The sequence below is a fragment of the Erinaceus europaeus genome, chromosome 9, assembly GCF_950295315.1.
Source record: "Erinaceus europaeus chromosome 9, mEriEur2.1, whole genome shotgun sequence".
In the NCBI taxonomy this organism is placed as follows: Eukaryota; Metazoa; Chordata; class Mammalia; order Eulipotyphla; family Erinaceidae; genus Erinaceus; species Erinaceus europaeus.
The window spans coordinates 34376918-34391228 of record NC_080170.1 but is presented as its reverse complement, the minus strand read 5'-3'; the positions used below and the strand labels follow the sequence as shown (position 1 = coordinate 34391228).

The 14311-nt window shown below is 38.8% G+C and overlaps 2 protein-coding genes across 3 annotated transcripts in view; both read right to left on the bottom strand.

Moving 5' to 3' along the window:
- Window positions 1-499: 499 nt before the first annotated feature.
- Window positions 500-14311, bottom strand: part of SLC33A1 (solute carrier family 33 member 1) — a 35078-nt gene continuing 21266 nt past the window's right edge. Inside the window, exons 2-7 of one of the 2 annotated variants that reach the window (XM_007521084.3) lie at window positions 12876-13066; window positions 7962-8146; window positions 7289-7406; window positions 4066-4281; window positions 2298-2493; window positions 500-780 (exon numbers count right to left, since the gene is read on the bottom strand). In XM_007521084.3, the coding sequence (XP_007521146.1) occupies window positions 2326-2493; window positions 4066-4281; window positions 7289-7406; window positions 7962-8146; window positions 12876-13066 (878 nt within the window). In that variant the 3' untranslated portion in view covers window positions 500-780; window positions 2298-2325. Of the gene's footprint in view, window positions 2494-4065; window positions 4282-7288; window positions 7407-7961; window positions 8147-12875; window positions 13067-14311 lie in introns of both variants that reach the window. The other variant, XM_016187253.2, reaches the window with a different exon arrangement.
- Window positions 9475-10195, bottom strand: LOC103111746 (ubiquitin-conjugating enzyme E2 N-like). The gene has a single exon (XM_016187254.2). It carries the CDS (start codon window positions 10120-10122, stop codon window positions 9763-9765), a length of 360 nt encoding a protein of 119 aa, XP_016042740.1. The 5' UTR covers window positions 10123-10195; the 3' UTR covers window positions 9475-9762.

Below are 14311 nucleotides of genomic sequence, written 5' to 3'. Positions count from 1 at the left end.
GCAGATGCAATTAATGTTTTCACCTTTTAGGTAAAAAGTTGAAATCTGTCTTAAAACTTTAAGTAATTAAAAAGTTATAGACTGGGAGTCGGGTGGTCGCACAGCAGGTTAAGCACATGTGGCGCAAAGCACAAGGTCCAGTGGAAGGATCCTGGTTCGAGCTCCTGGCTCCCCACCTGCAGGGGGGTCACTTCACAGGCGGTGAAGCAGGTCTGCAGGTGTCTATCTTTCTCTCCCCCTCTCTGTCTTCCCCTCCTCTCTCCATTTCTCTCTGTCCTATCTAACAACAATGACATCAGTAACAACAATAACTACAACAACAATAAAAAACAAGGGCAATAAAAGGGAAAATAAATACTTTTAAAAAGTTATAGACTTAAAATGTGTCTGCAACTAACTATATGTATTTAGTAATAACAGAAACTGGTAGGGGCTAAGGATAAAAGGTGATTATGGCAATGTGAGTTTCTTAATCCAAAAACCGAGAATCTAAGTAACATTTCACATATAAGAGTTATTTTTTTTCTTTATTCAAGTAAACATTTTGATTATAATACATGAAAATGCTCAACCCATGTGACAAAATCCTGCCATCATGGTTTAGTGTAGCGCCTTCTTTCTGGGATGATTTGCTAGGCAGTTCTTCAGGATTTGACACTGATGCCCACACAGGCTTTCCAATAGCAAGGCGTGTGCTTCTTTCTTCAATTGATGTGTACCATTTTCTCCCACCCATTTTATTCTCCATTACTTATCAAAAGCCCCACTCTAAAATCCAACCTATGTTACAAAATTAAAATCATGAGTTAGAATGTATTCTCTCAGGAAGATAAACTTATTAAAAAATTGACTCAATCTTTTTTCCCCCTAATATTTGAAGGATCTCTTAATAATCTCTAGAGTCAGAGTAATATACAACACAAAATATGCAAAGAACCTATTACCAGGTATACATAATATGATAGAAATTGCTGAGGTATTCAAAAGCTTAATTCTTCTGGGATAGCAATTTTCCACTGGGAACTATATTTTACAAATAGAAGGCTGATTAATAAGTGGAAATACAGTACCTGGTTTGGCTATAAAGTAGTTGTGAGATCTTTTCTCACTAGTAAAGTGCTTAAGAAACATTCTTCCACCACATAATTTAATTAGTCAAAGGCACAAAATGTCTTTGTCTCTCTTTATTTTTTTTTAATATTTATTTTTTTATTAATGAGAAAGATAGAAGAGCCAGATATCACTCTGGTACTTCTGCTGCTGGGGACTGAACTCAGGACCCCATGCTTGAGAGTCCAATGCTTTATCCACTGCGCCACCTCCCAGACTACTCTTTGTCGCTCTCTCTTTAAAACATTAATTTTTAAAATTACACTATCACTACTCACTTAAATTGTACTGAATTGGATAGCCTTAGTGTTTTTTTTTCTTTTTAACAATAAAAAAAACTACTTGAGGAAAAATCTTTAATCTTTATTTCAAAACATTGCTATGAACATACACAGAACACTAAATTTGATCCCCTCATGACTTGTTCATGTGCCATGAAGCACTTATGACAAAAACATATGTAAGCTTTAGGGTATATGTCAACAAGGAGAGAAATCATCTTCCAAAGGGGGAGGGGAAGAGGGAAGGGCAGAGAATCAATAAATTAAAAATGGTAGCTTTCATTTTATAAAAAAATAGTTTGAATAATCTTCTTATAAATCTTTAACGCTTACAAAAGCCGGAAATATATTTAAAATAGTATTTGTAACACAGATTCATTAGTATAGTGTGGTTATGGTCAGGAAAATAACTGAAATGAAATTTCAGTAATTCATAATCTCTTCTCAGCAAATTCCACATAGAACTGGACCAATCTGAAATTCGAAATAATATTTTACTGCCAACAGGGTCAGATCAGTTGTAGTTAGTACCTGAGTATCAAGTTCTATTCCATTTAATATATTTTACCAAGATTTTAAATACAGCTCAATTGTAAGTACTGATAACAATACTTGACTGCATGGTACCAACCATGACTACTGCACTGCATTTTAAAACATGCTCTGGTCAGTAAATTTAAAAAAATACAAATCAAATAACAAGGTCAGAAAAGTTGCTACAGAAACAACTCCCTGGCCTTAAGTAAACTTTAAATACACAGAAATGCAAGGAAAAAAATATAATAAAATATACAGAAGTCTCTATTTCCAACCATTTGGCATTTTATATTAATAATTTTCTTAATATTTCAAGCTTCAGTGCTCTGATTATCATAGCGGTCTGAATTAAAACTAAACTATAGTTACCTTTCTAGAATGTTCAGTAGTGAATGAACTAATTGCTTCTTTTGCACTTCCATGAAGATGGTCCTTCATCCTGTAACTTTTTAAATTTTGGGCCAAGAAAGAACCACCAACCAAATCCAATCAAAACACAAATAATGGACTCCACATAGTAACCATCCAGAGCTGTAACACACGAGCCACCAAGTTTTTTGCAAAGCTGTAAAAAATAAGATTATAATAAACATTTCACAGTTTCAAACTTCACAATGGAAGCATTCAGCAATTTTTGTTTTATAACTTACAAGAGTAATAAAAAAATTTTTTTTTCTTCTCCCTTTCCCCTCAAAAATATTTTTGTTAAACTACTTTAACAAGCTGCAAGACGGAGCACAAGGATATGCAGCAGTAGTGCACAGGACTTGCATTTGATAAGCTCCATGTTCGACCCCTGGTACCACCAACAGCCAGCCCAAGTTGAGTGGTGCTCTGGTCAAAAAAAATTAAAAAAAAAAAAAATTCTATCCACTTCAAATGGGAAAACATGTCAATGTATCTTAAATTCTCCAGTGCTACTAACAGGATTAAAAAATTATTTTTAGTTCTTGATACAGATAATACTCATTTCCTAGACTGACCTTTTCATATTCAGAAACGTTAAGAAATTCCCTTGTGTTGAAAGTATAAGTGGGCTAATGTTGCATTGTAATAATTCATCAGGGGCCAGGTGGTGGCGCACTTGGTTGAGCGCGCATGTTACAGTGCACAAGGACCCAGGTTCAAGCCCCCAGTCCCCACCTGCTGGGGTGAAGCATTACAAGTGGTGAATCAGTGCTGCAGGTGTGTCTCTGTTTCTCTTCCTTTCTATCACCCCCTTCCCTCTCAATTTCTGGCTGTCTGTATCCAATAAGTAAATAAAGATAATTAAAAAAAATTTTTTTAAAGATATAATTCGTCAATATACTAGCCGTTTGGTTTACTTTATTTTTTTATTGCCACCAGGATTATTGTTAGGGCTCAGTGTCTGTGCAATGAATCCACTGTTCCTGATGGCCATTCTCCTCTCTCTCTCTGGTTTGCTTTGTTTTTGATAGAGACAGAGAGAAACTGAGAGGGAAGGGAGAGATCGAGAGAGAAAGAAAAAAAGAGACACCTAAAGCTCTGCTTTGCAGCTTGTGAAGTTTCCCTCCCTGCAGGTAAGGACCAGGGGCTCGAACCTAGGTCTCCGCACTTGCAAATGTGCATGCTCTACCAGGTCTATTGCCCAGTTTCTTGATCATTCAGTTTTAACTATAACTGTTATGTAGCCAATGGGCTATTTCTCCTTTTTTTATATCATTATAAAACTTGATCACTAATCATGTGTTTATTATGTGCCTGCTGTTTAGAAGAGTTGGATGAAAGAAATTGTTCATCCCTGCTGAGATGTACTTTCTACTTCTTTTGAAATTTACTTATTAATGAAAGAGGGAGTACAGGAGAACCTGAGCATCACTGTATAATCAGGGATTAAACTCAGGACCTCATGTTTGAGAGTCCATCACTTTATCCATTGTATCACCCCTTGGGCCAATGATAGGCACCTTCAATTGAGCTATTCTAACAGCTTTGAGAGTAATATAAAGACACATATGTAAAATACATTCTTCAGTTATAATGGGAATGGGTACATCTCTAAACCAGACATTAGTGTCAAATTATTATTATTAAAAGATATAGTACATCTAGTAGCAAAACAAGGAAATCAGCTTAATATTAGCTTGCTGTTAGTTTAGAATTGGAGAACACTTACCTCAACAGCTTCAGGTGTCCGGCAATTCTGGTTTGATGCTCCCACACACTCTTTCACTGTGAGGGGATCTACCAACCAAAGGGCTACTGTAGACGGCCAGTTTCCTCCCAGATTGGACACAGTATTTAAAAGTGTCATATATGTCCCCCCAATAAGTGGGTCGCTTACTTTTGCATTGAAAGCCATTATGGAAACATACATACTGTACAATGTTACCTAGAGAGAAAATGTGAAACATGTTTAGTTCAGTTTGTCTTTTTTTTAAATAAATATTTATTTATTCCCTTTTGTTGTCCTTGTTGTTTTATTGTTGTAGTTATTGATGTCGTCATTGTTGGATAGGACAGAGAGAAATGGAGAGAGAAGGGGAAGACAGAGGGGGAGAGAAAGATAGACACCTGCAGACCTGCTTCACCACTTGAGAGCGACCCCCCCCTGCAGGTGGGGAGACGGGGGCTCAAACCGGGATCCTTCCACCGGTTCTTGTGCTTTGTGTCACATGCTTAACCCGCTGCGCTACCACCTGACTCCCTCAGTTTGACTTTATAAGCCTATAACCTAAAATAAGAATATCAAAATCATAAAACTGAAAAGTAACTTTCCTGATCTTCATTAAATTCAAGTCAACAAACATGTATTAAGTAGCTACAGATGTTAGATTTTAAGATAATTGTGGTAATACAAAGACGGATTAGACACTCTGTGCCCATTATTTTTTTCTAGGCTGGGGAAAACAGATAATAAATCATTATGATGAGGGCCCAGAGACGGCTCCTCAGATAGGCACATACTTTATTATGCATGAGTTTCTGGGTTCAGTCCCTGTTACAACATTAATAAAAAATAGTGTTTGGGGGGGGGGGGGAGTCGGGCGGTAGCACAGCGGGTTAAGAGCAAGTGGCTCAAAGCACAAGGACCGGCATAAGGATCCCAGTTCGAGTCCCTGGCTCCCCTCCTGCAGGGGCACCGCTTTATAAGTGGTGAAGCAGGTCTGTAGGTGTCTATCTTTCTCTCCCCCTCTCTCTGTCTTCCCCTCCTCTCTCCATTTCTCTCTGTCCTATCCAACAATGACGACATCAGTAACAACAACAATAACAACTACAATAATAAAATAACAAGGGCAACAAAGGGGAATGAGTTTTTTTAAAAAAAATAGTATCTGGTACATAATAGGTATCTGATGAATACATATGTTTTTGGTTTTGTTTGGGATAGAGACAGAGAGAAACTGAGAGGGAATGGGACATGGAAAGAGAGATATCTGCAGCTTTGCTTCCCCCTCTAGGTGGGGAGCAGGGGCTTGTACCAGGTCCTTGTACCTGGTAACATGTATGCTCTACTGGATGTGCCATTGTCCAGCCCCCAATATTTATTTATTTATTTAGCCTCCAAGGTTATCGCTGGGGTTCAGTGCCTGCACTATGCATCCACTGCTCCTGGAGGCCATTTACCCCATTTTGTTGCCCTTGTTGTTGTACAATATTTACTGATGGAGTGATTAAGCTGCTACATAGGGAGAAGTTAAGTCAAATGTTATTTATAGAGTATACTTAGCCTTGTAACACCGGGTTATCCAAGGTTCATTAACAATATTTTTACTTAGTTTTTTAAAGATGTATTAGTGGAAGGGAAAGAGAGAATCAAAGTATCACTTTGGCACTTGTGATGTGATGGGTGGGACTGAATTTGGGGCATCGTATTTGAAAGTCCAACACTTCATCACTGTGCCACCTTAGTGGGCTTCTTCCCCCCGCCACCAGGGTCATCTCTGGGACTCAGTACTGGCACTATGAATCTACTGCTCCCAGCACCCTTTTATCTTTTCCTCTTGTTTTTCTATTTTATTTGTTGGGCCAGAGAGAAAATGAGAGGGCAAGGGGGAGATAGGGAAGGAGAGAGAAGATAGCATAATGGTTATACAAATACTCTCACATCTGAGGCTCCAAAGTTCCAGGCTCAATCCCCTACATCACCATAAACCAAAGCTAAGCAGTGCTCTGGTATTAAAAAAAAAAAAAAAAAAAAAAGGAGACACCTGTAGACCTGATTCACCATTCATGCATTCATGAAGCATCCCCTCTGTAGGTGAGGAGCAGGAACTTAAACCTGGGTCTTTGTACATGATAATGTATGTGTTCAATCACCCAGATGTGCTACCGTCCAGTTCCTTGTGGCTATCTTTTATTTATTTTTTTCTTTTCTTTTTTTTTTGCCAGAGTACTGCTCAGCTCTTGCTTATAGTGGTGATGAGGATTGAGCCTGGGACTTTGGAGGCTCAGGCATGAGAGTCTCCTTGTATAACTACATGCTTATCTACCCAGCACTCTCTTATGGCAGGTTTTTTTTCTCTTTCTTTTTCTTTCTGCTTTGATAGAGACAGAGAAACAGAGAAGAGAGAGACACTAGCTCCACTGCTTGTAAAGCTTCCCCCCTTCAGGTGGAGACCTGGGGCTTGAGCCTGCATGGCTATACATGGTAACGTGTTTTTGTTTGTTTGTTTGTTTCTGTTTTTAATTTATAAATAGGAAACATTGACAAAACCTAGGATAAGAGGGGTACAACTCCAAACAGTTCTCACCACCAGAACTCCATATCCCATCCCCTCCCCTGATAGCTTTCCTATTCTTTATCCCTCTGTGAGTATGGAACCAGGGTTGTTATGGGGTGCAGAAGGTGGAAGGTCTGGCTTCTGTAGTTGCTTCCCCGCTGAACATGGGTGTTGACAGGTCGATCCATACTCCCAACCTGCTTCTCTCTTTCCCTAGTAGGGTGGGGCTCTGGGGAAGCGGAGCTCGGTAACGTGTTCTACTGGATGTGTCAGCATCACTGCCCCTACTGTGCCCTGGCCAATATTATTTAGCAATGCTCAAAAATAGCTCTGACTTAGGTGGTGCCAACGATTGAACCTGAGGCCTTGAAGTTGAAGGCAAAAAAGTTTTGCATAGCCACCTTGTTCTCTCAGTTGCCCTGGCTGATCTAAGTTTCAATTATTATACTTTAGGAAATTCTCTAGTGATATAAATCCGAAGTTAAACAAATGATTTCTAGACTATCATTTCATAGTTCAAACCACAACGTTTAAAGTTCAATGGCAAATAATTTCTTCAGAATCAGATTCATATTTAAATCTTAAAATGTATCATGATTTGAAGACAGCTATACAACAATTTTCTTTATTTTACATACAGCAGTTTACTACCTGAGGAAACTATATCAAGCTTACCTGATGCAATGCATAACTCAGCAGTACTACAATGTAGTAATAAATAGGGAATCCCCCTTGATGTTCTACTTTTGGAGTCCACCAAACCAGTAGTGCATATTCTAATCCAAGCAATAATCTACAGAAAAATAAACATGGAATTAACTACTACAACTTTATCTTAAAAATAAACAAAACAAACAAACAAACAAAAAACCCAACAACAAAAGGCCAAGAAGACAGCATAATAAGACTCTCTTGTCTGAGGCTCCTAGGTTCAACATCCCTAGTACCAACTTTAAACCAGAGTTGAGCAGTGCACTGATAAAAATTAAATAAAGATAAATAAAATAAAAAAACAATAAAAACAAACCTATGGGCCTACCAAATGGGAGAAGCTTTTATCTATTAGAAAGTTAAAACAGATTAAAAGTATAGGGTGGGGAAAATAGTGTTACTGGTTATGCAAATTCTCACACCTGAGGCTCTATGGTCCCAGGTTCAATTCCCACAGCTAGTAATAAATAAATAAATAAATAAATAAATAAATACCGGATAAAAGTATCTATGACTGCCAATAAAGGTATTTGTCAAGCCTTTGACAGACATCTACTCCACACACAGAAATGAGTGACACTAATGAAACCTCCCTCATGCAAGCTTTCTTACTTGGTAAGGCTGTATTAGTTTTTACCTGTAGGGCATGGCTTTGTAAAATATGTTCAGTGGCTGGGGACCTGCAGTGTATTTGCTGATAATCAGAGGCAAGATTATCTGCAGAGGAACCATTGGAACTGCCAATAAGGCTAAATGCTCTTTAGGTACCCCCTCTTCTACCAATTTCAGTCCTGTTACTGCATCAGCTGCTGAAAAGCCAATCTGCAATAAAAAAAAAAAAAAACATATTTTAGCTTGTGACTTAGTGAAATATTTTCCTCCAAGAATATGTCAATTCTTCAAGAACCTCAGTTACATTACTGAACCTAGCCAGTTACAAGTAAGCACACATCTATATCTGGCACAAGCAAGTTACAGAAGGCACATTTTACTTTCTGGCCTACTTACAACATTCAGTGAAAACATTAACAAGTTAGCACTCTTAAGTTTCCACTTCAAACAGTTTAATTTCTTATTATAAACAATGTCCAATTCGAACTTACCAGCACATGCTGTCTATGCTGTTAAAAATTAAGAGATGTATCACTTTTGAGGAAGTTCACTTTAAAAAGGCAACACAGTGGCCTGGGAAGCAGAACAGTGGGTAGAGTACTCGACTTGCAAGCATGAAGTTCTTAGTTCAATTCCCTGTATCTCAAATGCCAGAGCAATACTCTGGTTCTCTCCCCCCACCACACCTAAAATAAATAAAACAAATACATGGAACTCTGACATTATGTTTTATTTAATAATGAAAAAGATATGAGGAAAGAAAGAAGCAGGTATCACTCTGTTACATGTGCTGCTAGAGATCAAATTCAGGACCTCATGCTTGAGAGTCTACTGCTTTATTGGGGCCAGGCAGTAGCACACCTGGTTATGCACTCGCATTACAGTGCACAAGGGCCTGGGTTCAAGCCACTGGTCCACACCTCAGAGAGAAAGCTTCACGAGTGGTGAAGCAGAGCTGCAGGTATCTTTCTGTCTCTTTTCCTTTCTAACTCCCTCTCCTCTATAAATTTCTGTCTCTATCAAATAACAAACAAATAAGATATGGGGGAAGGGGAGAGAGACACTAATGCTTTATCCACTGCACTACCTTCTGGAGCCATGGACTCTGACTTTATAACTGATACACCTCACTATTCAATATAAATTAATCATATTCTTTTGAAAAAGCAACTTTATGATTATATTCACTGGTCTATGAATTGCTTGTTTAAGAAAAAATTGAGGGAAGAATCAACTGGGAATATTCAGAACATCAAAAAATTTTATGCATAAAATATTTACTAGCACTTTTTTTTTTTGCTAATGTGTATTTAATCACCAAAGCACTGAAGATATGTGGGCTTTTTAATTTTGTGATGTGTCTAAGACTATCCATTAAATGGAGGAAAAAAAAAAAAGGAAGAAGTCTTGGCAGAACAGAAGTGATGCACACTTGATGATCAGATCAATTTAAATATTATTCGTGGCATATAGCCTAGTCCATGCTCTAGCTGTTTCTTTTCTTTTATATATATATTTACCCTTATGTTGCCCTTGTTTTTTTATCATTGTTGTAGTTATTATTGTTGTTACTGATGTTGTCATTGTTAGATAGGACAGAGAGAAATGGAGAGAGGAGGGGAAGAAAGAGAGGGGGAGAGAAAGACACCTGCAGAGCTGCTTCATCGCCTGTGAAGCGACTCCCCCGCAGGTGGGGACCTGGGGTCTCGAACCAAGATCCTTAAGCCAGTCCTTGCGCTTTGCACCACGGGTGCTTAACCTACCGCGCTACTGCCTGACTCCCCTGCTCTAGCTGTTTCTATGGCTTGGGCTTCACTGGTCTTCCACTACTCCACTACATCATTTGCTAATGGATCGTCTGGATTGGGAGCACTTAAAGCCTGGATTGATAGCAGAACTGTGCGGATCTGCAGTGCTAGAGACAATTTATCTTTCAAAATATCTAAACATATTCTTCCCAACCTGTCTACATTAGGATGATAAACTTTGGTCATGAAATGTACTTTAGGGGCTGCCACTGGGTATTCTTCTGGAAAAGATAGTTCAAGTTTAAAAGTCCCTCCCTCAAAGAGGGAATCCTGAAAGCCAGCAATGACCACATGAAAATAACGGGCAGTGCTCTCATCTGGTTCTGCTTTAATACCAAGAGCTGGTTCTGCCAGCAAATGCTGGGTTTCCTTGATCATCCTTCAGGGCAGCCTGGCCATCTTGTCAGATCCCACCTTCAGCCTCTCTGCTCTCTCTCGTCTCCACTAGTACATTTCTATAACTTGATTACACTTAAAAATACACAACAGGTGGCCCAAGAGGTGGCACAGTGGCTAAAGCACTAGACTCTCAAGCATGAGGTCCTGAGTTCAATCCCTGGCAACACATGTACCAGAAGGATGTCTGGTTCATTCTCTCCCTTCTATCTTTCTCATTCATAAGTAAATAAATTCTTTGAAAAAAAATACACAACAGAAGAAAGATGACTAAGAAAATTATGACAAATTTATATACTGTGACAATTAGACAGCTAGCTATTCAAACCATGCTGGATTGGCAAAATATCTCACTTGGAACAGCATTGCTTTGCCATGTGCATGGCTCATGGTTAAGCCCAGCCCCTATCACACTAGAGGAAGCATGGGTACTGTGGTTTCTCTTTTTCTCTATCTGGAAAAAGCCAGCCTAGAGTAGTGAAGCCCTGGAAATGACAAAAACAAACAAAAAGCCACACATGTATGTGCTTTCAAATACTGTTTAATGACAGTAATATGGGAAAATTAAGACAAAAACTATGAAAAATGTATATACAGTATGATTCAACATTTAAAAAATCTGTGTATGGTAATTTGTCAGTTAGAACTACTGTATTATATTTACATGCTCATCTGTGTGTGCTGCACATGCATGCAAATCTACAGATGGATATGGGAGCCGGGAAGATACACAAAGAGTGTTTCTGTGGCCCAGCAGCTGGCGTAGTGGTAGAGCTTTGCACCTGAAGACAGACATGGGGTCCTGAGTTCAATGAACAGTACTACATACATGAGAGTGATTATCTGGCATCCCTTTCTGCAATAACCACCCCTGCCCCCATCTCTCTCTAGTTCACTGAATGAATAAATCTTTTAATAGAAAAAAAAAGAAAACTATTCCCAATGGTCATCTAAATTAAATAAGATGATAGACTATTATTTTCCTTGAAATTTTCAGCATTTTCTAAAGTTAGAACTTGAGTTTTTGAATTTCAAACCTTAACAGTTCCTCAGGGTTTAATCCTCCCTGTCAGAAAGGAAGAAAGGCTCATTATTTCAAAATAGGAGGGGCTGGAGAGTGGTGTACCTAGTAAAGCACCCATGTTACCATGCTCAAGGACCCAGGTTCAAGCTTCCAGCCCCAACCTGCAAGGGGAAGGCTTCATGAGTGGTAAAGCAGGTGTTCCTTTCTCTTTCTCTCTCCCTTTCTCTATTTGACTTCTGTCTCTTTCCAATACATAAATTAAATACTTAAAAATATTTTGGGGGGCTAGGCAATGGTACCCCTGGTTCAATGCACAAGGACTTGGACTCAAGCCCTGCTGTCTGTGTATTTCTTTGTTTTTTTTTTAGACATTTGCAGACCTGCTTCACCACCTGTGAATCGACCCCCCTGCAGGTAGGGAGCTTACGCCGGTCCGTGCCTGCCATGTGCGCTTAACCTGCTGCACCACCGACTGGCTCCTGTATCTTTCTTTCTATCTACCCCCTCCCTTTGATTTCTGTCTCTATCCAATAAATGATTAAGAAAATACACTATTTTAGAATTTCAACATTCATCACAATACAGAAAACATACAGATGAGAATATAGTCACCAAAGTCCCCATTTATTTGAGGATCTATTGCCTTCTAGTGCTAAAAAAAATTCAACTGATGATTAAATATACTTATTTTTTAAATATAATATTTATTTGCTTACTGGATAGAGACAGAGAGGAATCAAGAGGGAAGGGGGAGACAGAGTGAGAGAGGGGCCGGGCGGTGGCACACCTGGTTAAGCGCACACATTATAGTGCGCAAGGACCCAGGTTCAAACCCCTGGTCCCACCTGCAGAAGGAAAGCTTTGCAAGTGGTGAAGCAGGGCTGCAGGTGTCTCTCTCCCTCTCCTCTCAATTTCTCTGTCTCTATCCCATAATAAATAATTAAATAAAAAATATTAAGAAAAAAGAAAAAACATCAAAAGAGAGTGAGTGAGAAAGGGGTCAGGTGGTGGCGCACCTGGTTGAATGCACATGTTCCAAATGTGCAAGGACCCAAGTTCGAGCTTCCCAGTCCCCACCTGCAAAGGGGAAAGCTTCGCGAGTAGTGAAGCTCGTTGCAGGTGTTTCTGTCTCTGCCCCCTCCTCTCAATTTCTGGCTGTCTCTATCCAATAAACAGAGATGATTTTAAAAAAAAGTGAGAAAGACACCTGCAGCACTGCTACAGTGCTCGTGAAGCTTCCCCCTCTTCAGCGGAAGAAGCCAGGTCCTTGCACGTTGTAACTTGTGTGCTCTAATGGGTGTGCCATTACCTGGTCTCTAGTATACTTCTAATATATTTATATATCTTTGCAAATTACATTTTAAGTAAATAATTTCTCTAATTCTGACATTAAACTGTGAACACATTTTAACAAGTTATTTTTTTTAATGCAGCATTAATTTCCATTCTAATTAGGCATTAGCATTAGTAAAATAAAAATTCACATTTCTTAGAAGTACTTCATAGTGGGATGATTCTTTTCAGGATTCCAAGCTATTTAGTCTACTAGGAAGGTATATTTGATACCACACCTTTTAAAAAATACATAACAAACAGAAGACGTTGCACATTGTTGCATTATGAAGGTAGTAGACCTACAATATAAAAGGAAAAGAAAATATTCCATAAATTGGTACTTAGAACATAGTAAGTTTGCTTTACAGTCTCTTACCTTTGCAGTTAGAATCAAAAGGCAAAATGTCAGAACTGCTGGCATTTTTATAATTGCAAAAAGCAGCTTGTAAGTATCTGTGATTCCTTTGGTTTCTTCTTTTACTGCAGATGACTCCTTGTTTTCTTTCTTCAGAAGGGCAACTAATGTTGTTGTTATTAAAAATACAGTTCCCCAGAAAAAAAGGAAATCTGAAATTAAGAAAATTTTAAATATTTAATGTTTTTGAAATGGTATATATATATCTTCATTGATATGGAGGAATTTTTAAATAATTCTTATGGGAGATGGGGTTAATAGTATACAGTGTAATCCTTGACACCTGGGAACAAGTTCTCATCTCTCCATGAAAGTTCTCTGTAGAACACTCTCCCCTACAACTAGTTCTTCTTATATCACCAGGTACCAGAACCCTAAGATTCTCTTCAGCCCCTCCTGCCCTTTTCTGAAATGAGTAATTCTTTTTATTTGTGATTAATAATAGGTTAGAAGGTTGTAAAACTAAAATGTATAATTCCACACCACATCCACCACCCAAGTTGTGTTCCCACCCTCCCACCTCCCAAAGACAATCACTACAGTTCTCACAATTCTCATATCATCTCTGCCTTCTTTCTCTATCCACATTCCCTCATCAGAAAGGGGCAGTCAGTGGTGTACCTGGTTAAGCACGCACACTACAGTGTGCAAGGACCCAGGTTGAAGCCCCTGGTCCTCACCTGCAGGGGGAAAGTTTCACAAGCGGTGAAGCAGGTCTGCAGGTGTCTCTCTCCTTCTCTATCTCCCCCCTCCCACTCTCAATTTCTTTATCTCTATCTATTAATAAATAAATAAAATTTAAAGAGAAAGAAGCCAGAGACACGCTTTCTCCCTGTAGATGGGGACCAGGGATTTGAACCAGGGTCCTGGAGCATAGTAACATGCACCTAAATAGCTATGCCACCATGTGGCCTCTATCCCGTATTTTTTTTTTTTTTTTAAACCAGAGCACTGTTTAGCTCTGGCTTCTGGTGGTGTAGGAGATTCAACCTGGAACTTTGGAGCCTCTATCCAATCTGTTGATGGGCATTTAGGCTGATTCCACTCTCCAGCTATTGTGAATAATGCAGCTTTGAATACAGGTGTGCATTATGTTCCTTCAGATTAGTGTTCATGTATCCTCTGGATAAATGTGTAAGAGTGGTATTGCCGATTATAAGGTTAATTCTAATTCTATTTGTTTAAGGACTGAACATGAAGTAATTCTGCATAAAACTTTTCCTAAACTGCAAATCTGTTAGTTATATTTTGCCTCTAGGATTATTGTTGGGGCTCAGTGCCTGCACTACGAATTCACTGCTCCTAGAGGCCATTTCTCCCCATTTTTGTTGCCCTTGTTGTTGTATTTATTTTTATTGTTGCCACTGCTATTGTTGGATAGGACAAAAAGAAATTGA